General features: G+C 41.7%; 4 protein-coding genes across 4 annotated transcripts; all 4 read right to left on the reverse strand.

Annotated features, from left to right (window-relative positions):
• Positions 1-3,831: 3,831 nt before the first annotated feature.
• On the reverse strand, positions 3,832-4,761 carry LOC100702801 (olfactory receptor 6N1-like). The gene has a single exon (XM_013271399.1). It carries the CDS (start codon positions 4,759-4,761, stop codon positions 3,832-3,834), a length of 930 nt encoding a protein of 309 aa, XP_013126853.1.
• Positions 4,762-7,224: 2,463 nt separating this feature from the next.
• LOC100702533 (olfactory receptor 142-like) lies at positions 7,225-8,461 on the reverse strand. The gene is made up of 2 exons (XM_003445395.2): positions 7,553-8,461; positions 7,225-7,236 (listed from the first exon to the last, which is right to left on the reverse strand). The coding sequence occupies exons 1-2, from the start codon at positions 8,459-8,461 to the stop codon at positions 7,225-7,227; spliced, it is 921 nt and encodes a 306-aa protein (XP_003445443.2).
• Positions 8,462-11,213: 2,752 nt separating this feature from the next.
• Positions 11,214-12,476, reverse strand: LOC100702264 (olfactory receptor 142-like). The gene has a single exon (XM_013271398.3). The coding sequence runs from the start codon at positions 12,393-12,395 to the stop codon at positions 11,451-11,453; it is 945 nt and encodes a 314-aa protein (XP_013126852.2). The 5' UTR covers positions 12,396-12,476; the 3' UTR covers positions 11,214-11,450.
• Positions 12,477-24,313: 11,837 nt separating this feature from the next.
• On the reverse strand, positions 24,314-25,401 carry LOC112844101 (olfactory receptor 142-like). The gene has a single exon (XM_025903631.1). It carries the CDS (start codon positions 25,283-25,285, stop codon positions 24,314-24,316), a length of 972 nt encoding a protein of 323 aa, XP_025759416.1. The 5' UTR covers positions 25,286-25,401.
• Between the last annotated feature and the right edge of the window lie 905 nt (positions 25,402-26,306).

A 26,306-nucleotide genomic window follows, 5' to 3' on the forward strand; every position in this document is an offset into this window, starting at 1 on the left:
TGTATGAGCAGGAAGTTTAAAGTTATGGCTGAACTGTCCCAGGCATCTTCTGTTGCCCTAGCTACAAATGGGTGGACCTCCAGGTCAACGGAAAGCTACGTGACCGTGACCGCTCATTGGTAGATACAAAGCCCCGGACTGCCCTATACTTAATTTGTTTTTATATAATTGCGTGGAATGAGTCTTGAGTTGAATGTTTTTAATAGGCAAAAAATACTTAAATAAGTTAATAAGTAAATGTTAAAATTTTGTCTTTTTTTCTTTTTTTGCTGATCCGAAAATTGATCCGATCCGTGACTTAAAACCGTGATCCGATCCTAACCGTGAGATTTTTGATCCGTTGCACCACTAGTGTACAGTGGTTAAGGTGTCCTGGTCCTGAGGAGGCCCACTAACAAAATTGTGAAGAATGCTGATAGAATAGAATAGAATAGAATAATCATTTATTGTCCCTCATTAGGGAAATTGACGTGTTCCAGCAGCAAAGTGACAGGCAGACGGAGCATGAGGATTCACACAAAAGTAAAGAATATAAAATAAAAAAAACAAAAACACTGATGACACAGCAGTAGTGAGTCTCATCCAGGACATCAATGAATAAGTGAGCAGGTGAACCAACTGCAGAACTGTAATAACACCTTAACACTAAATATTGAATAAAAAAAAGGAGATGAGCATGAGCCAGCACAATCACATAACACTTCTTATCAATAACACCACAGTGAAGATGGCGAGCAGCACAAAGCTCCTGGGCGTACAGATAGACCTGTCCTGTTCACTGCACAGTGGAGCTCTTGTAAATGAGAGTCTTTTGCCCCAATTAAGGAAAGGTCACCTTTCCCATCCCTACTACTCTCTTTTGAAGTAGTATAGAGATGATTTTGACCACATGCATCTCTGATTGGTCAAGAGCCCGCTTTGCTTTACACTGGCAGTTCCTGAATATAGTGGTGGGGACAGCAGAGAATACTGTTGGGACTCCACTTCCCCACATCTGGGATGATGCCTGACCACAGCAAACAAACACATACGTGACCTCTCCCACCCCTACCACACACTGGTAGGGGTGATCGTGGCTCAAGAGTTGGGAGTTCGCCTTGTAATCGGAAGGTTGCCGGTTCGAGCCCCGGCTTGGACAGTCTTGGTCGTTGTGTCCTTGGGCAAGACACTTCACCCGTTGCCTACTGGTGGTGGTCAGAGGGCCCGGTGGCGCCAGTGTCCGGCAGCCTCGCCTCTGTCAGTGCGCCCCAGGGTGGCTGTGGCTACAACGTAGAATGTGTGTGTGAATGGGTGAATGACTGGATATGTAAAGCGCTTTGGGGTCCTTAGGGACTAGAAGGCGCTATATAAATACAGGCCATTTACCATTTTACCACTGTTCTGCCTGCTGGCTTCATGTTTAACCTTTGCACCTTCAGGCCATACTCAGTGCAGATGTTCCTGTATACTATACTGGCTACTTGGCTATAGGATTTCGTGCTATAGGCCTATATCCTTCTGCAACAGCACCCTATCTGAAAAAAAGGAAAGCAGCTTTTAAAGCAGCAGCCACCCACTGTGTGAATTCCAAATTCATAGAAAATATTGTTCTATCTTTAGCTCTAGATGTCAGGTATATTTATCTAAGATAGCTTTTTGATATCAGTGTGAGCAAAGTTACAGAAGTACATAAAAAGCTCACACAGCATACAGTAGTCATTCATACAAGTCGCCTTTTTTGAGATTTTAGCTTTTCAAATCAATCCCTATCCTACTTACATTTTATGGTTTCATGTTTGTGACGATAGGGAGCAGTAGCGGTTTTTGATACGGGCGACACGGGCGGCATCGTGGTGGGGGGCGGCATCACGGGCATCGGCAAAAAAAACCCCAAAACAAAACAAAAAATTGCTCGTACTCATGCTGCCCCGACATCAGCCAGCGCATATTGGGAAAGTCGTAGGCACCGAACGGTTTTCTATCGCCTATTTGCTGGGAGTAAGGGCGCCCTCCGTTTGCGAGGTGCGCCTGCTGCTTGCGGCACAGGGAGGAGAGGGTGGGGCGGCGGACGATTCTCTGGCTGGCTGGAGCAGCATCTAATAACCAACTCGCAAAATAAAACAAAATAAAAACAAACCAACAAACACGAAATCACCAGACATAATGATACAGACTTATAATTTGCACCGATGTTTTTTCGAAATTCTATACACGAAAAGTGAGCGCGAGCCCTCGGTGCGCCTGCTCGCTGCTGAAGTCAAAGTAAACTTTATTGTCATCTCCGCTACATACAGTCCAGTATATAGAGAGACGACCAGGCTCCAGTTACAGCAGAGCAAGAAAACAAACAATAAATATAAGAAGAGTAAGAAAATAAATATACACTTTAGGACTAGGGGTAAAGGGATCAATGACAATTTAAAATTTATAATTTACAGTTTGATGATTTAAAGTCTCACAATCTGTCGAAAGGGGAGGAGAGCCCTGCTGCTTCCAAATAGAGCACATTTCATTCATAATGTTGTAAATCCAAGCCCATTATGTATTCATGATTTGAATCCTGGGTTGTGTGAAATCCCAGAAATACACCTTAGACAAAGTGAATCTGTGAACTAAGGTGTAGGTCTATTAGGTTATGTCGTGGTGATCCTCGGGTTGGGGGATTTGTACTGGAGTGGAAAATTAAAACCAGTGGAAGATGGACAAGAAAAGTTCAAAGCCATCAGGTGCTCAGTTTATAAACAATAGAAAAGAAGAGAAGGAGAAATGAGCAAAAGATACAGGTAAGCAGATGTGTCATTGGATAATGGCAGGTCATCCTGAAACAATCAGAATCAGAATACTTTATTAATCCCTAAGGAAATAATGTGGGTTACAGTTGCTCCAAGAAGAAATGGTAAAAATAGTAACAGTAACAGACTAAACTCCAAACAATACATTATGTTACAGATTTTAATATTAATTAGTCATTGTCAATTGTTGATTTGTCCTGTTCTCATTGTATGACAAATTATGATGGCTGTTTGGTAGCCGTTTGCATACAATGCATACTCTCTCTCTCTTCATATGTGTGTGTGTGTGTGTGTGTTTCTCTGGCGAAATTCAGTATGGTTCCGACAACAGTTTTATGTTAATGTGTAATCCTCAATATGTTTTATGTGTGTGTGTGTGTGTGTGTGTGTGTGTGTGTGGTGGTGGTGGTGGGGGGCGCGCCAGAGGGCGTGTTCGCCCAGGGCGCCAAACAGGCTAGGACCGCCACTGATAGGAAGCACATAAATGAATCGGTCAAGATGTGGCTCGGAGTCTCTTATAATGTTAAAAGTGAATTTATATTCCGTAACAATGTCGTGAAGTTTTAAATGCACAGAGAAAATTTTCAATGCCAATTTTATGTTATATGCATATATGTTAATACAGAAGTTATAAAGGAAAGTAATAATTATGTCTTTTGCTTGCTTTAAAAATCTGAAAAGATAAAAGGTTTGAAAATCTGCTGTTTTTTGTTGAACCTTAAAATGTTTGTCTGTAGAAATTCCTGTGTTATAATACTACAATAACCGTATTACACAGAGAAACACAGAGAAGTGTACATATCCACATCAAAGTTATTGCAATTATTTAAAAATGAATTGTTAAAATTAAAAAATGGTAAAAAAACAAAACAAAAAACCTTTGTATGTGTGGATATATGGAACACAGTTACCAAAGAAACCAAAGACGCTAAGATGCTGCATTGTTACTTGAGCGTGTAAGGCCTGCTCTTATCAGTGAGGTACAACAAAATATATACAATAATATATTTTTAAATGGCATTCTTCTTTTGAAATAAGAAACTCTGTACTTTGACTGGAGTCATTTTGTTTTATAATGAACTAAAGTAAAAATCCTGTTTCGTATTTTGGCGAGCTTAAATCCATATACAAGAGGATTCATAACGGGAGGAATGATGAGAAATTCAATGGCAATGAAGTTTTGAAGACTTTGAGATAAATCTGTGGAGTCAAGTCGCAGGTACACATACTGAAAAACAATTACAGACAGAAATGTGATCAAAGAGATCAGATGTGGCACACAGGTCTGCATAAACTTTAACCTGTCATCTCTGGACCTCACACATGTTTTTATAAGATGCATGTAAGTCCACATTATGAAAAAGCCATGAGACACATAGAAGATAAATATTACATATGCGCTGATGTTGTTTGAAAAAGTATCAGCTTCAGGACAAGCAAGTTTAACAATTAACCAGTTTAGACATAAGACTCTTTGAATGTTTATTCCACATAACCTGAGTTTTGATGTTAGCACGATATTGATGGAGAAAGTGCATAAAGGTGTTAGCCAAGAGAAACACACCAGCTGTGAGAGCCTCCTCTTAGTCATGAAAGAGTGGTAGTGCAGAGGTCGACATATAGCCAGATACCTGTCAAAGGCCATAACAGCTAAAATGGACAAATCACAGCAGCCAAATGAGTACATGATAAAAGCTTGTAAAAGGCACCCTTCATATGAGATTGTCTGAGAAGACGACAGTAAATCTGAAAGGAATTTTGGGTAGAAACCTGTGGTCCCATAAACTGCATTAATGCAAAAGCTACTCAGTAAAATGTACATAGGTTCATGCAGGTTTGCATCCAAGACAATGAGCAGCACAAGAGAGATATTGATGAACAAAATCACACAGTAACACAGTAAAGTAAATGAGAAGAGAGGTACTCTGAAATTAACTGTCTCATTAAATCCTGACAGAATGAAACTTCTTACATTAGACTGATTATCCATGATCAGAGAGCACATCTACCTTCGTAGTGTAACAACGGATACCAGCTTAGTGTGAGCGTACAGAGCATAGAGCTGTTGCATCTACATCCTGAACAATGTCTGGTCTTCCCCTCCACCTCCTGTTAATTATTGCCTTTGATTCAACAACAAAATAAACACCTGGGAATTTAGCCTGGAAAAAAACAGTTAGGGCAGTCTATTCCTGGGATCTGCTGGAGCCACTCAGCTAGCTTGGGAATCACTGCACCTAGCACTCCAATTGGGTAAGTGGCTCCAGCACATCCCAGGAACAACACTCCAAATCTCTGTGCAAAAGAGTACAGACCTAGGAACAGCAAAGATAATTTGCAGGACTCTCAAGCTCAAAGGCCTCTGGCAGAGGATCCAAGCTTGAATGATAAAAACCGCCCACAGGGCAAAAGGGGAATTATTGTTGAATTAATATATATCATTATTATGTTATTAGAACTTCACCAGTTTAAGCTACAGTACTTCATCGGTAGTATCACACCACATGGGCCTTTGCTCTAAATGTGCATCAGTGAGCCTTGACCACTTGTGACCCAGTCACTGGTCCACTGCTTTTCATTTTTGGCTCACTCTCTGTATGTTGGCACTGCTTTTAGCATGGAATGATCATGTGTAGATCCCACATTGCCCTTTCTTGTAGAGGGTCTTTGTAGCAGATAATGAGCAAGAAGATATGACAGAGAAGGACAGAAGTGAAGAGTGCTAGAAAATGAAGACTGGCCTGAGAGAGGTGGGAAAAATGAGCAGTAGTGGTGAGCGGATCGATTCAAAAATTGATTGTTATGATACAAAGTTGGCATCGGTATTGGATCGATACTAGCCTGGTGAGATCGATTCTTTACTTTAAGTTCTGCTCTTGTTTGCAATGTTGTGCTTTCGCAAAGGCGATACAGCCAGGGCGCTGGACTCGCAGCTCCTGTGTTAGCGCAGAGCAGGCACACTTTGCTCTCCCTCCCCCCCTGGTGTTCAGATGTTGTGCTGTCACGTGATGTGACTTAGATGCTTTGGGGGACACTTTTTTTAAAAGTTGTTTACATATTATTTATATTTTCACCAGTTGTTGTTTTTGTTGTTGAGAATTTTAATTGTAATTTTTGTATTATAATTTCTAAAATAATAATAATATTCATTTTCTATAAGCATTTTTTTTAATTTAATTATAAAATGGAAACATCACAAAAAACACCTGAGATCATGAAAATTAATTGAGATTCAGCAATTCAATGACGCATCCACCTTATTTATTGAAAATTATCGGTATCAGTATCGGTATCAGCGATACTGGCCCGTATTTACTTGGTATCAGATCGATACCAAAATATGCAGTATTGCACACCACTAATGAGCAGAGGACAGAACATGTTAGAAAAGGCTTATGTAACTGATTACAGCTTTTTTATGCTATGGGATTCCTAAATATTAAAATAAATAAATGAATGAATAAATAAATAAATAAATCGCTCTTAAGTTTGATACTCAAAGTGAAACTCATCTAACCCAAAAATAAATGTACAATATAATATGTTGAAAAATAACAGATGAAAACTGTGCAGATTTATGGACATATCATATATTTTTATTGAATTTTGTATATAAACTGTCCATTTTTAGCTCCTCTAATGACCACTACAAATTATTGTATACAGTTGTTTGTTTAAAAAAAAAAAGTAATATAAAAAGATGCCTGAGAGAGAGTGGGGCGTTACAGAGGCTCCTTATGTACGAGTCTAGACTTCTGTGCTAGGCAGTCTGTGGTGTCAAGGCAAAAAAAAACATAGTTTCTGTGTATTTATCACTTGCTGGTCTATATTTTTCTTTAACAGCACCCTCTTTGGAGAGAAGAAAGTTTTAAAGATGTGTTCAAATGCTTAAACTCCAAATTTATAAAGCAGTCAGTTTTTATTCTCTCTAGCTCTAAATTATTTTTTGAAATGTAAAACTGATATTGTACTTTCTACTTCTTTCCTCTATACAGCCGCTCCGCTCCCTCCTGATATCAGGAATTCTCGCTCTCTTCCGGTGTTCAAGTCAAAACTCAAAAGCCATCTGTTTAAACTCGCTTCCTCTCTTTAAAAATTGACTCCAATTGTTGTCTAGTGTTGTTTTTTTTATCCTCTTTACTGCTTGTCTAATTTTATTTAGTTTTTAAATCCTTTTTACTATTTATCTTTTATGTTTTGTATTTTGACCTTCAGTTCAGCTTTACTGAACTGTGTTTCAACACAGAGGAAACCTTAACTTCAGAAAGTATTTGGGAAGTGTACATATATCCATGTCACTGAAACTAGATGTGAAAATACATTTTAGCTTCCCTTAAATATGAAAATATACATAAAATGTCTACAAATTTTCAACACTTTGGTCAAATTTGTGAGAAATCGTATAGTTTACTGAGATTGTGTTGTCAACATTTGTAATCATGCATCTATTTTTTCACATTTTCCCCTTCACAGACACCAAAACACATTATTATTATAACAAAAAAATTAACAAAGGAACAAACAATCAAACTAAACCTAAGCCTTTATAAAAACGAAACTGGATCAAGTGAACTGGAAGTTAATAGAAATTTAATAAGTCTCTGTTCCATATGTTCACTGATACATGTAGAAATAAACAAACTGTAAGATGTTCCACTGTTACTTTATCTTGTGATATTTATCAGGTCTAAGACAGTAATACACATTTTCCAGAGTTCCTCTGATTTATTTCTGAATAACAATGTGAACCTTGACGAGATTCGTTGTCTTTTAAAACAAACTAAACCCAAAATCCTGTTTCGTATTTTGGTGATTTTGAATCCATAAATGAGAGGGTTCATAACTGGAGGGATGATAAGAAATTCAATGGAAAAAAGATTTTGGAGGGTTTGAGACAAATCTCTGGAGCCAAATTCCACGTACGCAGGATCAAAAGCCATTACAATGAGAAATATGATCAGAGAGGTCAGGTGGGGCACACAGGTCTGCATAAACTTTAACCTGTCATCTCTGGACCTCACACATGTTTTAATAAGATGCATGTAAGTCCAAATTATAAAAAGCCAATGAGACAGATAAACGACAAGTATTACATATGAACTGATATTGTTTGGAAAGGTTTTGTCTGCAGGACAAGCAAGTTTAACAATTAACCAATTTAGACATAAGACTCTCTGAATGTTTAAACCACATAACTTTAGTCTTGTTGTTATCAGGATATTAATGGAGAAAATACAGAAAGGTGTTAGCCAAGAGAAACACACCAGCTGAGAGAGCCTCCTCTTAGTCATGAAAGAGTGGTAGTGCAGAGGTCGACATATAGCCAGATACCTGTCAAAGGCCATGACGGCTAAAATGGACAAATCACTACAGGCAAATGAGTACATGATAAAAGCTTGTAAAAGACACCCTTCATATGAGATTCTGTGAGAAGACGACAGTAAATCTGAAAGGAATTTGGGGTAGAAACCTGTGGACCCATAAATTGCATTAATGCAAAATATACAGAGTAAAATGTACATAGGTTCATGCAGGTTTGCATCAAGGACAATGAGCAGTATAAGAGAGATATTGAAAAACAAAATCACACAATAATACAGTAAAGTGAGTGAGAAGAGGGGCACTCTGAAATTAACTGTCTCATTAAATCCTGACAGAATGAAACTTCTTATATTAGAAACATTATCCATGATCTACCTTCTTAATCCAACAACATGTGAGTGTACAGAGCACAGAGCTGCTGCATCTGCATCCTGAACAATGTCTGCTCTCGCTCTACATCCTCTGTTAATTATTGCTTTTGACTCAACAACAAAACTCACTTTTGGGAATTCAACCTCTACTGATCTAAGAAAAAAAAAAATGTAGAATTGACCATGGAACCCTTCTCTGAAAAAAACAAAACAAAACAAAAAAAACCGTTTTCATCGATTTAACACTGTCTCTGCTGTAATAGGCTGCTGCTACTACTACATTATTTAATCATATTATTTAAAACAAGGTTGTGAGCAGGATTTCTTTCTGAATCTCCTCTGAAAATTTCCTCCTTTCTTTTTGTATAGAGAAATCAACCAATGTACTCTCAAACTGGGAACATCTGGGAGAATCCTTTGTCACACAATACTAATGACAAGTGGCTGCTGGACCTATGAGTAGGCCACAGGAACCTCCCAGACCAAGAGCCAGACAACTTTCACCAAGTCTCCAGAGTGAACAGCTGGACAGCACCCAGATGTTTTTAGATGCTAAATTATTCCCACTTTGCGCTCTCTGAGCAGTTATGACACAAGATTGAGCCTGGTTCTGCCAAAGGTCTCCTCTTGTTTAAATAGAGTTTCTCCTTCCACTCACATTCATGTTATGCTAAACTTATTTTTTTACCACACATCTGAAAATGTGTGTTTTTAGTTGTTAAATGCATATGTCAAAAAAGGAAGTACCATCTTTTCAGGGAAGGTTTTTAATTTTTCAAAATGATTAAAATAATTGAATTCTATATTAAAAAATATTTATAATTAATAGGTCCTTAATGATCTGGTTTGACCTCTGATTTATCTTTGTACCAAAAAGGTTGGAAACTGTCAGGATCCTGGGTCTCTCGACCCAGCGTTTTGAGTTCTTTGTGTCTTTGTGTCTTAGTATTGTTATCTGATGTTTAGGGTTCTCTTTCTTATCTTAGTTTTATTCCATAGTGTGCTTGTTTAGGTTTCTTGTATTCTGTAGAGTTCCCTGAGTATTTTATAGGTTTCCCTCGTATAGTCGCCCTCTATGTGTCTGTGCTTATATTGTGGTGTTAGTTCTGGTGCCTTCGTGTATTCCTTCATGTATTCTCTCTCTCTCTCTTCCCAGTCTGCATCTCTGTGTATTTCCTGTTTTATTGTGAAGGTGCTTGTCTTATGTCAGTGTATTAAGTCTTACTTCCCCTGGGAGTCGTGATGTCTGATTTCTCCCAGCTGTGCTCCCCTTCTGTGTCTCATTCCCCTCGTTATTCCCCAGTCTATTTAAACCCTGTGGTTCCCTGTGTCTCCTTGCGTTTTGGTTAATCTTTTCCCAGTTTAGTTTTGTGTTGCATTGTATGCCTTTTTTTTGCCTTGCCAGCAAATAAAGCTGTGGTTTTGAGTTCATCCCTCGTGTTTGAGAGTCTGGATTTTGGGTCCAACTCCTGCCTGCACACAGCCGAATCTTGACAGAAATAGTATATTACAGCAGAATTATATTAGAAGTTTGATTTAGCTTTTTAATTGTTTTTAAGGTACAGTATTCCAAGGGTTATCGCCCTAGTACCTTTCTGATATTTTTAATTTGTACATTTCAAGATCACTGAGGTCTGCAGACCAATTGCTCCTAGCTTTCCCGAGGTCCAGATTAAAGCACAGAGGAGATCGGGCCTTTGCTGTGGCTGCTCCTAAACTGTGAACAAACTGCCCTTTCACATCAGGATCTGCCCAACATTAGACATTTTCAAAACTAGTTTGAAAACCCACTTTTATTTTCTGTCTTTAAAAGCAGAATTTTAAATCAGAAGATTACTTTTTTTTGTAGTATTTCTTACTCAGGTTATCTCTTTCTATTTTTCCTCTCTTAAATTATGTCATCTTGTCATGTGTTTTTTTTTGTCAATTGATTATTTTAGATTATTTTACATTTTAGACTTTGGTCAACAGCTATTGTTTTAAATGTGCTATAGAAATACATTTTACTTTGACTTCAAAGGGTCTGCAATTAGAAAGAAGATATGATAGAGCAAGGGTTGGTTAGAAGGATGAGGAGAGGAAGGAGTAGCAGACAGAAGAGTTAGAAAGTGTTAAAATACTATTATTGCATTGAGTTTGGGTTTTTTTTTTAGTTTTTTTTTTTTTAGTAATTTTATACTATGGGATTCAAATACTTAAATTTGAAAAAAAAAAACTATTTTATGCTTGATATGCTAAGCAAAACTCATATCTATTAACTAGTAAATACTACAGTATGTTAAGAAATGAGGGTATGTGATCAGATTTAAAACAGTGCAGAATTATGGACCAATTAATTTGTCAATGTACAGAGAAAAATGTACATATAAATTTAAAAACAAAAAAATCTGCTAAAAATGTATGTGTGTACATACATATATGTACGCATACATAATGGCCAGGAATGACATTTAGGAAAATATTACATATACATTACAATAAAAGATGAATATAGGTGGAATGAAACTTGAATTCATTCTGTATATTCAAGTTTCATTCTATATATTCAGACCTTTATTGTAATATATATACTACTTTCCTTTTTCATACACAAAAAACAAGTCAAGTCAAGTTGGCTTTATTGTCACTTCAACCATATACAGTTAAAACGAAACAACGTTCCTCCAGAACCAAGGTGCTACATGCAACATAAATTTACAACATAAATTAACAGAAAACACTAAACTAGCTAACTAAGAGACCTAGTTAGCTGGCTAGCAGAGACAAGACAGACTGACCTAACATAAATTACAACATAAATTAACAAAAACTAACTAAACAGAAAGTGTTAGTAAAATTAGTCTAAACCAAACCAATGTTTGCCTTAAACAGCTGGTTGTCCAAATGTTTCTGAATCAAGTGGCTTCAGAAAAAGTATTTATATTGTTGCATCTATTGTTAATATTTTTTAATAATTTTAAATAAAGAACTCCAGCCTTAATGGAAGTCATTTCCTTTTCAAATAAATTAAGCTCAAAATCCTGTTTCGTATTTTGGTGAGTTTAAATCCATAAATGAGAGGATTCATAACTGGAGGGATGATGAGAAATTCAATAGTGATGAAGTTTTGGAGGCTTTGAGGTAAATCTCTGGAGCCAAAGCGCAAGTACATCGAATCAAAAATCATTACCACTAGTAATGTGATCAAAGAGATCAGATGGGGCACACAGGTCTGCATAAACTTTACCCTATCCTCTCTGGACCTCACACATGTTTTAATAAGATGCATGTAAGTCCACATTATAAAAAGCCAATGAGACAGATAAACAACAAGTATTACATATGAACTAATGTTGTTTGAAAAGGTATCAGCTTCAGGACAAGCAAGTTTAACAATTAACCAGTTTAGACATAAGACTCTCTGAATGTTTATTCCACATAACCTGAGTCTTGTTGTTAATATGACATTGATGGAGAAAATGCAGAAAGGTGTCAGCCAGGAGAAACACACCAGCTGAGAGAGCCTCCTCTTAGTCATGAAAGAGTGGTAGTGCAGAGGTCGACATATAGCCAGATACCTGTCAAAGGCCATAACAGCTAAAATGGACAAATCACTACAGACAAATGAGTACATGATAAAAGCTTGTAAAAGGCACCCTTCATATGAGATTCTCTGGGAAGACGACAGTAAATCTGAAAGGAATTTTGGGTAGAAACCTGTGGACCCATAAAGTGCATTAATGCAAAAGCTACTCAGAAAAATGTACATAGGTTCATGCAGGTTTGCATCAAAGACAATGAGCAGCACAACAGAAATACTGAAGAACAAAATCATAGAGTAATAAAGTAATGTGCACAAGAAGAGGGGAATTCTGAAATTCATTGTCTCATTAAATCCTGACAGAATGAAACTTCTTTCATTGGACTGATTAGCCATGATTAGAGAGCACATTTACCTTTTTAGAATAACAGCATGTGAGCATATAGAGCACAGAGCTGCTGCATCTGTACCTGACTGGTGTCTGCTGTCCCTTTACACCTCCCATTAATGATAGCAACAAAAAAAACCATTTGGGAATTTAACCCTTGTTCGTTTATGGATATAAAAAACAACAATCAAAAAAAAAAAGTAGCTTCTCAGTTTCCAGAAACAGATAATCAAAAATGTGCATAGAAAAGAAATTATACATGTAATAAAATCAAGAGAATGGTTAAAGTTATTAGTGTATGTTGTTCTTACTCAAAGCACAAAAAGTTGTGTTGGAAAGCTGATTTCAGCATGCAAGAAAAATGGTAAGAAAGCAGGATGACGGTCCACTTTTCAAATAAAGATGTTGATAACTATTTGATATAAGAAGCTAAAATTTCACATCAATTTTTATATGGATTCAAATTTTGTACTATGAAATGAATGCAAATGAGCCATAGCTGAGCAGAAGTTCTGTATAAGTGTTGGCTCAGAGGGGATCACCTGATTATTGGGGGTATCTTTCTAAAATTATGGGGTGTTTATCTTGCAACATACACTGCAACATAACTTTAGTTATGAACTGGTGCCATAAAAATAAAACTGAATGGAATTGTATTGAAATGAAGCTAAAAAATAAACACTAACCACAAAATTGTTTCTTTACTTGACCACACATCTATAAATGTGTTATTTTTTTGTGGTCGGCACATATGAAGAAGAGCACTGCATAGTTTCGTATGTGTGTGCGTAAAGTAAAGGGCGACGCTTTAAAAATAAAATCTTTGAATTTTAATCATTGATGATCTGATTTGGCCTCTATTTCTTTGTATTAAACCAATAGAAAACAGTATGAGCAAACAGGTTAAGTGACAAATATCAGTCCTGTGTTTTCCAATCTTGCAGAGGGTCTGTCTTTGTAGCAGATAGTGAGTAAGAAAATGTGATAGATCAGGAAGAGACTGATGAAAATGAAGGCTGAAAGGCAAGGATAACTAGAAGACAAGATGTTAGAAAAGTGTTACAAAACAAAGATTCAATTTTTTAAAAAAGTTTTTATATTATGGACATCATCAATATATAAAAATGAAAAAAATGACACACTCCTAAGCTTAATACTCCAAGCAAAACTCATCTAACCAAAGAGTAATTGTGGACTACAGTATGTTACAAAATGGGGAAATTTCAAATTGTATAGACTTATGGACATTTATTAAATAAAAACCAATATGTGTCAGAAATATGAATCACAAAAGGAACAATTCTGAATTTTGGGCCCTGTACATATTGTCAGGACGCAGTGGTTTCAGTATGTGAGTGAAGTCTTGTGTGGGTTAAAGGTAATCTGTTTATGAATAGGCTTTAATTAGATAAAGTCTTTTAGCCAATATGCTAGAGGTTGCTAGAGGTAGATCACTAACTACCATGTTCCATAACATTACATTACTCCATCTAGTGTGGTAACAGCAGGATAAAAGCTAAAAATTGCTAACGGTAGCATGTGGGCTACCACTAGCATGCTAATGAACATTAACCTAATAGTATGTGAACTGTAGCCTTTAAGTCAAAGTTAGCTAAAATGCTAATATTAACAAAATTGCTGACATTAGCTATTCTGTCCTCTGCGTGCGTGGGTCTACACGAAGTGACAGATAGCTAAACATATTGGCACCTCAACCACTGGCGCTGGTCAACCTTGAGACCTACGCAGCTGCGCTGCCACAGGTCATCAACAGCCTCGGTTGTCGCGGTCAAGGGAGGTTTGTCGGGCTGAGAGGCTGGGGCTGAGGGGAGTAGAAATGATCCAAAGCCACCGGCGCCCAAAGTCTGTTGAGCGGCAGCTGCCTGACGCCTGGTTTGTCTGTCTCTGTTCCCCCCCGTTCCCTGCTTTTGACTGCACTGGAGGGCCAGAGTCTCTTTGCGGTGTCAACGCAGGCCCCCCAGCGGGTCAGCAGATCAAGGCCGATGATGCACTGGTCTTGAATGTCAGCAAGCCAGAAGTCGTGCACCAGCTCCAGATCCTTCACTCGGCTCCACAATGGATTCTTCCCCCGCATGTCAGTTCTCTGCCCCGTCACCGTCATCAGCTGGTTGTCGGTGGGTGACCAACCCATCACAAGTGGCCCGGACGTTCCAGGGAGCACACCAGGTCGTATTAGGGAAATGGTAGACCCCGTGGGGCTAAGTCAAGGAGTACCTGCAGTGCACCTCCTTCCAATGCTACCGCTAGGTGTGTAGCAGCCTCTTCGTCACTCCAGCCACTATGCCTTGTGGCTAGCCGGACTTGTGAGAGGTAGGACTCTAGCGGGGTTAGCCCGTTGTATTTCGGTACCTTAGCTGGTGTTGTAGGCATCACTGCTCGCTGTTGGGGGCTCGGCGCATCGGTCGACAGAGGTGGCCCATGAAGCACTGTCCTAGCGTCTGTCGCGACGGGCTGCTGCCTCGGTGCGCTCGCGCCGTCGGGACCCGTCGGGGGACTTACATGGCTGCTTGCTTCCTCTCTCTTCATTCGCCAGCTTACCAAGCAGCGAATGCTGTCCTCGACGGCTTGCTCCAGCCTCTGGATGTCTCTCTCCATTACGGCGAGGGTGAGCTATCCCACTTCTGACACCAATGTGGTGAGCTCAGACAAGGAGGAGACAGAGGTATCGTTTGGTCTTGCTTCCCGCAGAGTTAGCCAGGGAGCACAGCCGTTTATTTGCATTCAACAGGAGAACACTGCCGCTAGCCCAACTGCTCGGTGCAGCACTAACTGGCAACATAATGCTGCCGCCTCAAACAACAGAACACAGCTGTCAACAAAACCCAAACAGCCCTGACCCGCTACAATATGCAGTAGGCACTGAAAGCGTTGAATAATGACTTAGACGTGAAAATAAAGTTGAGGGCTGTTTACTTGTTTGTCTTCACCAATATATATTGCTACAGTGCTTTTCCAGAACTTGTGAGACTACAGAAAAATACAAATAAATACAAATATGCATCAAAACAAGAAAATATGTATCACTTACTATCCATAAAGATGAAACACAATTCAAACTTACAAAAAAGCTTCTCCATGGCTTAACACAGATGAATGCTGAAGGATTAAACAGAGAGACTTCTGGTACACCTCATTGTGCATTTCCCAATACCCCCACTCATGTGACCCTAAATATCCAATAGGAGGGAAAGCAACCCAAGCCACAGAAAAATTCACCTGATCGCAGTCTCCAAGCCAACCACTAGGAGGTGCTAAAATGCTCAACTTGCACATAACATTACATTAGCATGTGGGCTATCACCAGCAAGTTGTATAAAGATAAAATACTCCATTCTGAAGCATATCTGACACTCAAAGCCTCCAAACAGCCTGTAGAACTGTGAATCTTAGGTAACTTTCAATGTCACCTGAAAGGGTGACACTGACAGCTGTACTGATTGATTGCAAGAGTCATACTTCTGTTGCCAAGGTCACCTAGGGCTATTATTAGACTGGCACATGTAAGATTCACAGTTGTACAGGCTGTTTGGAGCCTTTGTGCGGCACAAACGAAAACCTTTGCAGCACAAACGTAGCGCAAATGTTTGACATCACTTTTGTTGGATTTGAAGAAGGTGGGGGCACTAACGAATAGTTATGTCTATAACTTCTGTTCCCTGAAGGAGAGGAACGAGGTACAACACGTAAGTATGGATATCACGTCCTCGCGTGTCCTGGCTGAAGAAACCTTTATTCACGCCTTTAAGGCAGATGACGTGTGATGACACGCGCACGGCCCCGCCTGCACATATAGTCGCTGTCATCACAGTCATCCCTCAGTTCGATAGCCGCTCTTCACCGAGCCAAACTGCTCAGTGGGGCCACCTTGTGTTGTACCTCGTTCCTCTCCTTCAGGGAACAGAAGTTATAGACATAACTATTCGTTCCCTTTCAGTCGATTCACTCGGTACAACACATAAGTATGGGACATATATACACGCCCCGCAGAGCAGCCACCGAACCGGAATCGGGCCACCACTACCTTAGCGAGTGGTAGACCCAGCAGAAAGGACAGTATGAGCCACCGAAGGGGCTGTAACGTCCAACCGATAAAACTGCACAAAAGTGTGCGGTGATGCCCAACTAGCTGCCGCACAAATATCAGCTACAGGCACCCCTTTAAAAAGAGCCCATGAGGTTGCCATCACCCTGGTGGAATGAGCTCTCACCCCGTGGGGCAAAGCAAGACCTCTGGTGCCGTATGCCAGTGAGATAGCTTCTATAATCCAGTGGGACAGCCTCTGTTTGGATAGAGATCTACCTCTATTTGGATTGGCGAAGCAGACAAACAGCTGGTCACATAAACGCACATTCAGAGTGCGTTCAATGTAGGTGCGTAGCACACGCACTGGACAAAGAGAATGCATCCTCCTCTGCTCCTCAGATGCAAAAGGAGGGGAGCAAAAGCTCAGCAACTCAAACTCCATTGAGCTATAAGATGCAGGCATGATCTTGGGAAAATAGGCAGCATTTGGACGCAATACGACCTTGTGGCCATCACGAGAAAACTGTGTGCAGGCGGGATGCACGGACAGCGCATGAAGGTCACCCACTCGCTTTGCCGAAGCCAAAGCGAGAAGTAATGCAGTCTTATATGAAAGAAATTTCATATCCACAGACTCGATGGGTTCAAACGGGGGGCTACAAAGGGCCTCCAGCACCAAAGACAAGTCCCAAGCAGGGACACTGGACTTAAGCACGGGTCTCAGCCGGCGAACCCCTTTCAGAAAACGTATGGCGAGGGGATGTGCACCTGGTATCACCCCGTCAAAGCCAATATGACAAGCAGATATAGCTGCTAAATAAACCTTAATTGTCGAAAATGAAAGGCCCTTATCCAGCAGCTCCTGCAGGAATGTCAAAACATCCACAATAGAGCACTGAAATGGGAGAGTGTGGCGGTCCTGGCACCATTGCTCGCCATTTGTAAGCGTACAAGCCTCTAGTAGATGAGGCCCTAGCGCTCTGAATTGTCGCTATCACACTAGGTGGCAAACCCTTAGCAATCAAGTTTAGCCTCTCAGCAGGTAAGCATGAAGGCACCACAGATCTGGGCGCGGATGAAACACTTCTCCTCCCACCTGAGAGAGGAAGCTGCCAAGGACTCGCTGCTAGCAGGCTGATTATCTCTGCATACCACGACCTTGTGGGCCACCAAGGGGCCACTAGAATCAGAGAGAGGGAATGCTGACGCACTCTCTCTAGAACTGGAGATATCATTTCCACTGGGGGGAAATGCATACAGCAGGGGGTGCCCAATCCCAGTCCTCAAGAGCTACTGTCCTGCAGCTTTTAGATGCATCCCTACTCCAACACAGCCGAATCAAATGGTTTGATTACCTCTTCTGTATGCCACCAAGTTTGGCAAAGGCCTGATAACAAGCCATTCATTTGATTCAGGTGTGTCTGACCAAGGATGCATCTAAAAGCTGTAGGACGGTAGCTCTCGAGGACTGGGATTGGGCACCCCTGGCATACAGGAGCACGTCTGGCCATTGGTGCGCTAGCGCGTCCAAGCCCAAGGGTGCATTGTGGTCGATTATGGAGAAGAACAGGGGGCAGTGAGTATTTACCCTGGAAGCAAAAAGATCTATTTGCGCCTTGCCAAATAGATCCCAAATCTGAGCCACTATTAAAGGGTGTAACCTCCATTCTCTCACCAGAGGACCCCCCCTGGAGAGAAGGTCCGGCCCCAGGTTCAGGTGGCCCGGGACATGGGTGGCTCTCAGAGACAGAAAATGAACACTGCACCATAACAGCAGAGAGCGAGACAGCTTCAACAGGGGAAGAGAGCGTGTTCCTCCCTGCCTGTTTATGTAAGACACCACTGTTGAATTGTCTGTCCTGACTAAGACATGCTGGCCCTCCAGGACTGGACGGAAATGCTTTAGAGCTAAGAACACTGCTAACAGCTCTAAGTGGTTGATGTGCAGCTGGCGCTGGGCTGCGGACCAGATCCCTCTCACTGATGCACCCTCGCACAGCGCTCCCCACCCTCTTAGGGAAGCATCTGTGGTAGGGATGGGTATCGAAAACCGGTTCTTGTTGAGAACCGGTTCCCACTGTTTCAATTCCTTGGAATCGTTTGCCATTTTTGCAAACGATTCCCTTATCGATTCCAGTCGCCCCGAATGACGTCACCACGTTGCGGAGCGTACCTGGCAGGAAACACGGCGCCTAAGCAGCTCAAATGCTTAAAAGTTTGTTTATATTTTACGAGAACGGATGACAACAGGGCAACTTGCAATACTTGCAAAGTGGATATTTCATTAAGGGAGGAAACACTACGAATATGCAAAAGCATTTGCTCACAAAACACGCGATGAACTTAAATGAATGTCTTTAATTCCGCTCCGGACTCGTGAATCTCAACCCAGCAGCAGCAGCGGTAACGTTTGCACGTCATCTCCCGTTAATGCGGCAGGTAAATAATCAACTAACAGTGCATATTATGTTAGCGCGATCTGCTTTATTACAAAACCTGCCATTGTGCATTTAGGTGACCATGATGAGACAGACAGACAGAGTCTGGCTGGCGCTCGCTGGCAGTTGTCGCTGCAGTCTACCGGTAGCATCTCTTTTCAGGCCCGAATATCACCGAGCATTGACTAGTTTGTGGTCAAAACCTTGCAGCCATTTGCCACAGCAGATGGTAAGTGAATGTGTTTAATTGTAGGCAGGGACATTACTGGATATTCTTGTGTAATTGCTACAGAATAATTTATGTTATACTTTGTTATTGCTACAGAAGAATATTTATTTTATTATTTTACGTTTACAATTTTCCCCGGGGACCCTGTGACACCCCATTGAAGAGCTGTAGGCTGTGGATCTCTTAAGATCTCACTGTTGGGTTTGTAAGGCCATGTTACTCCTAAATTTCTATCTTGTTGAAAGAGAAGATATAAAACAGTTCTAAGCTAATCGACCTTAGTGTTCTCCTTTTTAAAAACAAGAATCGATAAGAGAATCGATAAAGAATCGAATCGTTAAACAGAATCGAAAATGGAATCGGAATCGTTAAAATCTTATCAATAACCATCCCTAATCTGTGGACACCACCTTGCGAAACAACACCCTCCCAATCCGAGAGCCCTGATGCAGCAGCCTGGGCTCCCTCCAAGGACGGAGAGCTAGCATGCAAGACGCGGTTACCGGCAGCCTCCTCCGGAGGTGACGCGATGCACACAGGCGGTGAGAGAGAGTCCAGCGTTGAAACGCTCTCATTTTTAACAGTCCCAGTGGCACTACGGCGATCATAGATGCCATCATGCCCAACAAGTGTAATATCGTCTGGAAACGCAGTCTGCGTCCCAGCTGAAACTGAGCGAGGCAGCGATGCAACGCGGCCACTCTGTGCTCCGACAAACGTGCGCGGCTGGAAAGCGAGCATATTTCCAAACCGAGGAAAGAAATCTGCTGACTCGGGATTAGCGAGCTCTTTTGAAAGTTCACAGAGAACCCCAGTGTCTGAATGTGTGACAGAACCAGTGACAGCTGTGTCTCCGCCTGCTCTCTGGAGCAAGCTACGAGAGCCCAGTCGTCTAGGTAGGCTAAGATGCGGATGCCTCTCTCTCTGAGGGGCGCTAGCGCTGCTTCGGCACATTTTGTAAAGGTGCGAAGAGCGAGCGACAGCCTGAACGGCAGCACTAGGTATTCGTAGGCTACGCCCTCAGAAACTGCCTGTGTTTCGGGTGTATAGCCACATGAAAATAAGCATCTGTTAGATCAATTGTCGCAAACCAATCTCCCGGGCCGACTGCATTCAAGAGCTGTCTGAGTGTTAGCATCTTGAACCTGTACGTACGTAGATACGTGTTCAAGTCTCGCAGGTCGAGGATGGGACAAAGCCCTCCCCCTCTTTTCGGAACAACAAAATAGCGGCTGTACCAACCTTTGTCTGTCTCCGAAGCGGGGACCACTCGTATTGCTCTTTTCTGCAATAGCGCCTTTATTTCCTCTCTGAGTATCATGGCCGCCTCGGTGTTGACAGTCGCGTTTATGACTCCTTGGAAACGAGGCGGCTTGACCTGGAACTGCAACTGGTAACCCATGGCAACGGTTCGCAGCACCCACCGAGAGGGGGAAGTGAGCAGCCAGCCACCTGACCTGCAGCACCGTCGGCGGGGCATTGTCGCCCCCCAGTGTGTCTGCAGGGGACTGCATCACCTGCCTGACCTGGCTCATTCTGCCCGCAGGCTGAGCATTTGTGATTGTTTGAGAATAAACAACACTCTTTATTGATTGTAACATGGGAACATGTACATTCATACATTTTGTTGGAGGCACCTTTTCTGGGGCACAACAATGAAAAACAGCGGGAACACTTGATGTGGTCACCTGAACATTTAACACACCTGAACAGGGAGTTACCTGAGGCATTTTGTGTGCAGGGGTTTTGTGCTTGGGAGACTGTGTTAGGAAAGTGCAGCGCCTTCTGGGGCTGACAACCTGAACAGAACTTAAGCGGCACCTCTTGGGCGGCAACAGAGGGGTAAAAGCAGCGTCTCCCTGCTGCTGGACCCCTTTTCCACTCGAAACCACAGCTAGGAGGGCTGAGGCTTCTTCCTCCTGGGCGTCGGATCCCGCCGGGGGCCCGAGGGTGGGCCTTTGCTCCAGGCCGACTGGCGTGGAGCTCGGGCCGGAGGATGTGCTCTCGCTGGCGGTGCACCCACTTCAGCAGTGGGCGCCAGTCTCTTGCCAGTCGGCAGAGGAGCGGCGGGCCTGTGAGAGCTAGCTGCGGGGTGGGCTTCGGCTGACGTCTGGGGATGATGTCGCGCAGAGCTTCCGTCTGCTTCTTCCTCAGATTGAATCTAGCCTGAATGGCTTCAAGTGAATGACCGAATAACCCAGCCGCAGACACTGGTGCGTCCAGATATACAGCTCTGTCCCTATCCGGGACGTCAGAGAGGGTCAGCCACAGGTGCCTCTGCGCCACTACTGTCGAAGCCATCCCTCTGCCCAGGGAGAGCGCTGCACAGCGAGACGCACGGAGGATGTAATCTGTGGCGACTCTGACCTCATTAAGAAGAGGTGCCAAAGGGCTGTCATCAGGAACCAGTGATCCGAGCTCCGCCAGGCACATTGCCTGGTACGTCTGGAGCATGGTGACGGAGCTCATGGCGCGAGCAGTGCCGGCCTGAGCCTGATAAATCTTCTCCAGCTGCGAAGCAGAGAATCTGCAGTGCTTGGACGGCAGAGTTGCGGGGCCGCCGACACCATGGTTATGGGACGGGGCCAGATAAGCAGCCAGAGACAGCTCCATAGGGGGTGGGTTAGCTAAGCCAGCCCCCTCGGCGCCGTCCAACTCCATGTACTGTCCATAGCCGGGCACAGTGACGCGGGTAGACAGAGGTTTGTCCCATGATGCTGTTAGCTTGCAGAGAAAGTCTGGGAACATGGGAAGGCAGTTTTTGGCCGTTGCGGGCTCAGGTGGGAGGAAAAAACCCGCGATCCGCGATGGCTTCTGAGCTGGCGGATGAGAGGGCCAGTCCACCTGCAGCTTCTCAGCAGCGCGGCGAAACAGGGAAAAAAGAGAGGTGTCATCGTGGCCGACCGGCGCAGCAGCAGCGGCACATTGGGCCGACAATGAGCTCTCCTGCTCATCCTCCGACAAACCATGGATGTCCAGGCCGATGTCCAGCACGTCATCGTCTTCCTGGGGAGCGCTGGCGGGCTTCAACCCAGGCTGATGCCCGTCAGCGCTCCTGCATGGTTCTGGCTCGTCATCGGCTAACCCGTCAACATATTCCATGTGGTCAGCCCAGCTAATTGCGGGGACATCGACCAGAAAATCCTCGTCTTCGGACTCGGACGAAGCCGGGGCTCCAGACTCGGAAAGGAGAGGGTCATGCCGTGCGACAGCCGAGCGTCCCAGCACTTTTTCCACAAACGTCACCCGTCTTTCCAGGGTCGAGCACCGGAGCTGGCGACAAAACGCACAGGCTTCGGGCTCCGTCAACGCTCTCCTAGCGTGGACAATCCCCAGGCAGACAGGGCAGGCATCGTGCTGGTCGCTGTTGTGCAAACAGAAACCACATCCCTGAGGACAGGGGCGAACAGAAGATTTCTGCTTTGCTCGCTTCGGTTTGGAGTCCATTCCAAAACGCAAAGCGAAACACTGCACAGGAAAAACTTGAAATTAGCGCTCCGCGGGCAGCCTACACACCAACTGGGCGGTGGATGTGCGGCTATATGTGCAGGCGGGGCCGTGCGCATGTCATCACACGCATGTCATCACACGCATGTCATCTGCCTTAAAGGCGTGAATAAAGGTTTCTTCAGCCAGGACACGTGAGGGCGTGATATCCATACTTATGTGTTGTACCGTGTGAATCGACTGAAAGGGAACTTCACTCACATGTTTTCAGTTTGTTCATGTTCTGTTGATTTTCCATATGTACCCTGTTTATTACTACTTCCTCTGTGTTATTAGTCAGACTTAGCTGTGTTCTCACCTGCTTCTAATCATCATCAACATCATCATCATCCTGTGTATTTATGCCCTCAGTTCCCGGTCTTGTCATTCTGTCTGTTCCTCCTGTATGTTTTGAGTTCAGTCAGCCAGCCAACCATTCATTCATTCATTCATTCAATTAGTCTGTCAGTCAGTCCATCTTCTCATGTTCTGTTCATCCTGGCTTCACAAAAAACACTGTCCACATTCTTCACCAGCCTGTGAGTCCTGCGTTTGGGTCCTCTCTTCCTTCCTTCCACACATCGCATAGAGACTGTTTATACATAGGGCCCAGAATTCTGTGCTTACACCCCTGAACCTTATACAATCTGTGGTGCCAACTCATAAACACAAACACACTTGCTGTGTATATAGTATTGTACTTTATTTTTTTAAAAGCAGCTCTGTGGAAAGAAGGCAGTTTTAAAGCAGCACAGCAAAAAATCCTGGCACAACTTCACCTGCTTCCAAGGTGCATGGAGAAGTTTTAAAGCAGCAGCCATGTGAATCCATAACCTACTAAGCAATCACTTCTTTCTTCCTCTATCTTTGAATTATTTTGCAAACTGTGAAACTGATATTTTTTTAAATATATACATCATGTCAGTTATATTTTCTGAATTACCTTTGTGATATAAGTGTACAATGAGCAAGACAACAGAGGCACCCAAAAAGCTGCTAAACTAGTATTTGAGCCACAATAAACACGTCACTCACATTTTATGCTTAAACAAAGATGAAAATATGACTCTTATGCTTGAGAAACATAATTCTGTTTACTGTAAAAGACAATAAGTTTACCAATTTACATCTTAATGCAACGTGTTAGAGATATGGCATTAAGACACCTTAAGCTCAAACGATAAGACTACCTGGATTAAATCTGAAACCAGATGTGGAAATGTATTTTAGTTTACCTCTGAAAAAAATGCATTAATTGTCTTTAGATCTTTGATAGTCTGGTCAAATTTAACTAAACAATAATGCTGTTTACTTAGGTTCGGTTGCCTAACCTTCAAAAACAGCTGTGTTTGTGTTGGTACATGGATTTTTATATGCAAACACAAATGTTTTCTCTTTAACAAGCTCCATCACGTTATAGAATAGAAAAACACTGAACTTAAAAACAGACCTAAACCTAAGCCTTTGGAATACTTAATAACTAAACTGAAACTAAAATAAGCAAACTGAAAAAAACCCCTAAACTAGAATTAAAGAAGTGAAAATTAAGAAATAAAAATGACAAATATAAAACCATGATAACTCTGATCTATATTTTATCTATAAAACATGTTTAACTCTATTTAAAAGTAATTTTAAGATGATGCATTTATAGTTGATGTTATGAGTCCTCCATTTGTTGTCATGTACAAGAGAATAATGTACAATTTTTAAATTTCATTTTGCTCTATTTTCATTTTGTAGTTAAGAAACTCTTAATTTTGAAGGGATTGATTTTCTTTTAAAACAAACTAAACCCAAAATTCTGTTTCGTATTTTGGTGAGTTTAAATCCATATATGAGAGGATTCATAACTGGAGGGATGATGAGAAATTCAATAGTGATGAAGTTTTGGAGGCTTTGAGGTAAACGTGTAGAGCCAAATATCATGTACACTGGATCAAAAACTAAAACAAAAAGGAAAGTCATCAAAGAGATCAGATGGGGCACACAGGTCTGCATAAACTTTACCCTGTCCTCTCTGGACCTCACACATGTTTTAATAAGATGCATGTAAGTCCAAACTATAAAAAGCCAATGAGACAGATAAGCAATAAATGTTACATATGCACTGATGTTTTTTCTAAAGGTGTCAGCTTCAGGACAAGCAAGTTTAATAATTAACCAGTTTAGACACAAGACTCTCTGAATCTTTATATCACATAACTTCAGTCTTGACGTTATCAGGATATTCAAAAAGAAAATACAGAAAGGTGTTAGCCAGGAGAAACACACCAGCTGAGAGAGCCTCCTCTTAGTCATAAAAGAGTGGTAGTGCAGAGGTCGACATATAGCCAGATACCTGTCAAAGGCCATAACAGCTAAAATGGACAAATCACTACAGGCAAATGAGTACATGATAAAAGCTTGTAAAAGACAACCTTCATATGAGATTCTGTGAGAAGACGACAGTAAATCTAAAAGGAATTTTGGGTAGAAACCTGTGGACCCATAAAGTGCATTAATGCAGAAGCTGCTCAGTAAAATGTACATAGGTTCATGCAGGTTTTCATCCAAGACAATAATCAGTATAAGAGCGATATTGATAATTAAAATCACACAGTAATACAGTAAGGTGGCTAACAAGAGGGGTACTCTGTAATTCGTTGTCTCATTAAATCCCACCAGAATGAAACTTCTTACATTAGACACATTATCCATGATTAGAAAGCACATCAACCTTCTTTGTGTAACAACGTAAGTGTACAGAGCACAGAGCTGCTGTATCTACATCCCTAACAATATCTGCTCTTCCTCTACGCCTCCTGTTAATAAAACACACAGACACACACCAGGGAATTTGACCTCTAAGGACTAAAAAGTTACAGAATTGATGATGGCAAAAGTTTCTTCAACATAATATAATATAATATAATATAACAAATCAGTTAATCAGTTAACCCACATTAAGTGTTTATATTAACTTTTTAAGACTCCCCCCCCCCCCAAAAAAACCCGGAAGAATGAAAGCAAAAAAGAGACGTATAAGGAAGGTTAAAAAAAAAAACAACGACAACAACAAATAAATTAAAAAAAATTTTTTAATCAGTTCCCTAAGAAAAGAATTCATGAATAAATATATCATATTCAAGCAGAGAATTTGAGTAATAAATAATTTTTTCTGCAGCTAGATATGAGAATGGATTCTCAACAAAGGCCTAAACAGCTGGTAGAAAGCAGGATGGATCCATGCTTTGCTGTTGCTTAATCAGAATAGCTCATAAAGTAAATTTCTGACTCTACTCAAAAAGGTTTGATTTTCTTTTTCTTAAAAAAAACAAAAAACAAACAGATTCTGAAGCTTGATTTAGCTTATTGATTGTTCTTAAGGTATTCCAAGGGTTATCGGGCTAGTACCTTTCTGATATTTTTAATTTGTACACTTCAAGATCACTGAGGTCTGCAGACCAAATGCTCCTAGCTTTCCTGAGGTCTAGATTAAAGTACAGAGGAGATCGGGCCTTTGCTGTGGCTGTTTTTATGCTTCCTTTCTTAAATTCTGTCATCTTGTCATGTGTTTTTTTTTGTCATTTGATTATTTTAGATTGGTCAACAGCTATTGTTTTCAACGTGCTATGGAATAAATTTTACTTTGACTTTAGAGGGTCTGCTATTAGAAAGAAGATATGATAAAGCAGAGAGTTGGTTAGAAGGATAAGGAGCAGAAGAGACAAGAGGTAGAAAGTATTAAAATACT

Source organism: Oreochromis niloticus, linkage group LG16, assembly GCF_001858045.2.
Source record: "Oreochromis niloticus isolate F11D_XX linkage group LG16, O_niloticus_UMD_NMBU, whole genome shotgun sequence".
NCBI lineage: Eukaryota > Metazoa > Chordata > Actinopteri > Cichliformes > Cichlidae > Oreochromis > Oreochromis niloticus.

What these genes read in the sequence shown, in the direction of transcription:
- LOC100702801 (XM_013271399.1), bottom strand. Translation starts at nt 4,761, where the DNA reads ATGGATAATCAGTCTAATGTAAGAAGTTTCATTCTGTCAGGATTTAAT.
- LOC100702533 (XM_003445395.2), bottom strand. Translation starts at nt 8,461, where the DNA reads ATGGATAATGTTTCTAATATAAGAAGTTTCATTCTGTCAGGATTTAAT.
- LOC100702264 (XM_013271398.3), bottom strand. Translation starts at nt 12,395, where the DNA reads ATGTGCTCTCTAATCATGGCTAATCAGTCCAATGAAAGAAGTTTCATT.
- LOC112844101 (XM_025903631.1), bottom strand. Translation starts at nt 25,285, where the DNA reads ATGTGCTTTCTAATCATGGATAATGTGTCTAATGTAAGAAGTTTCATT.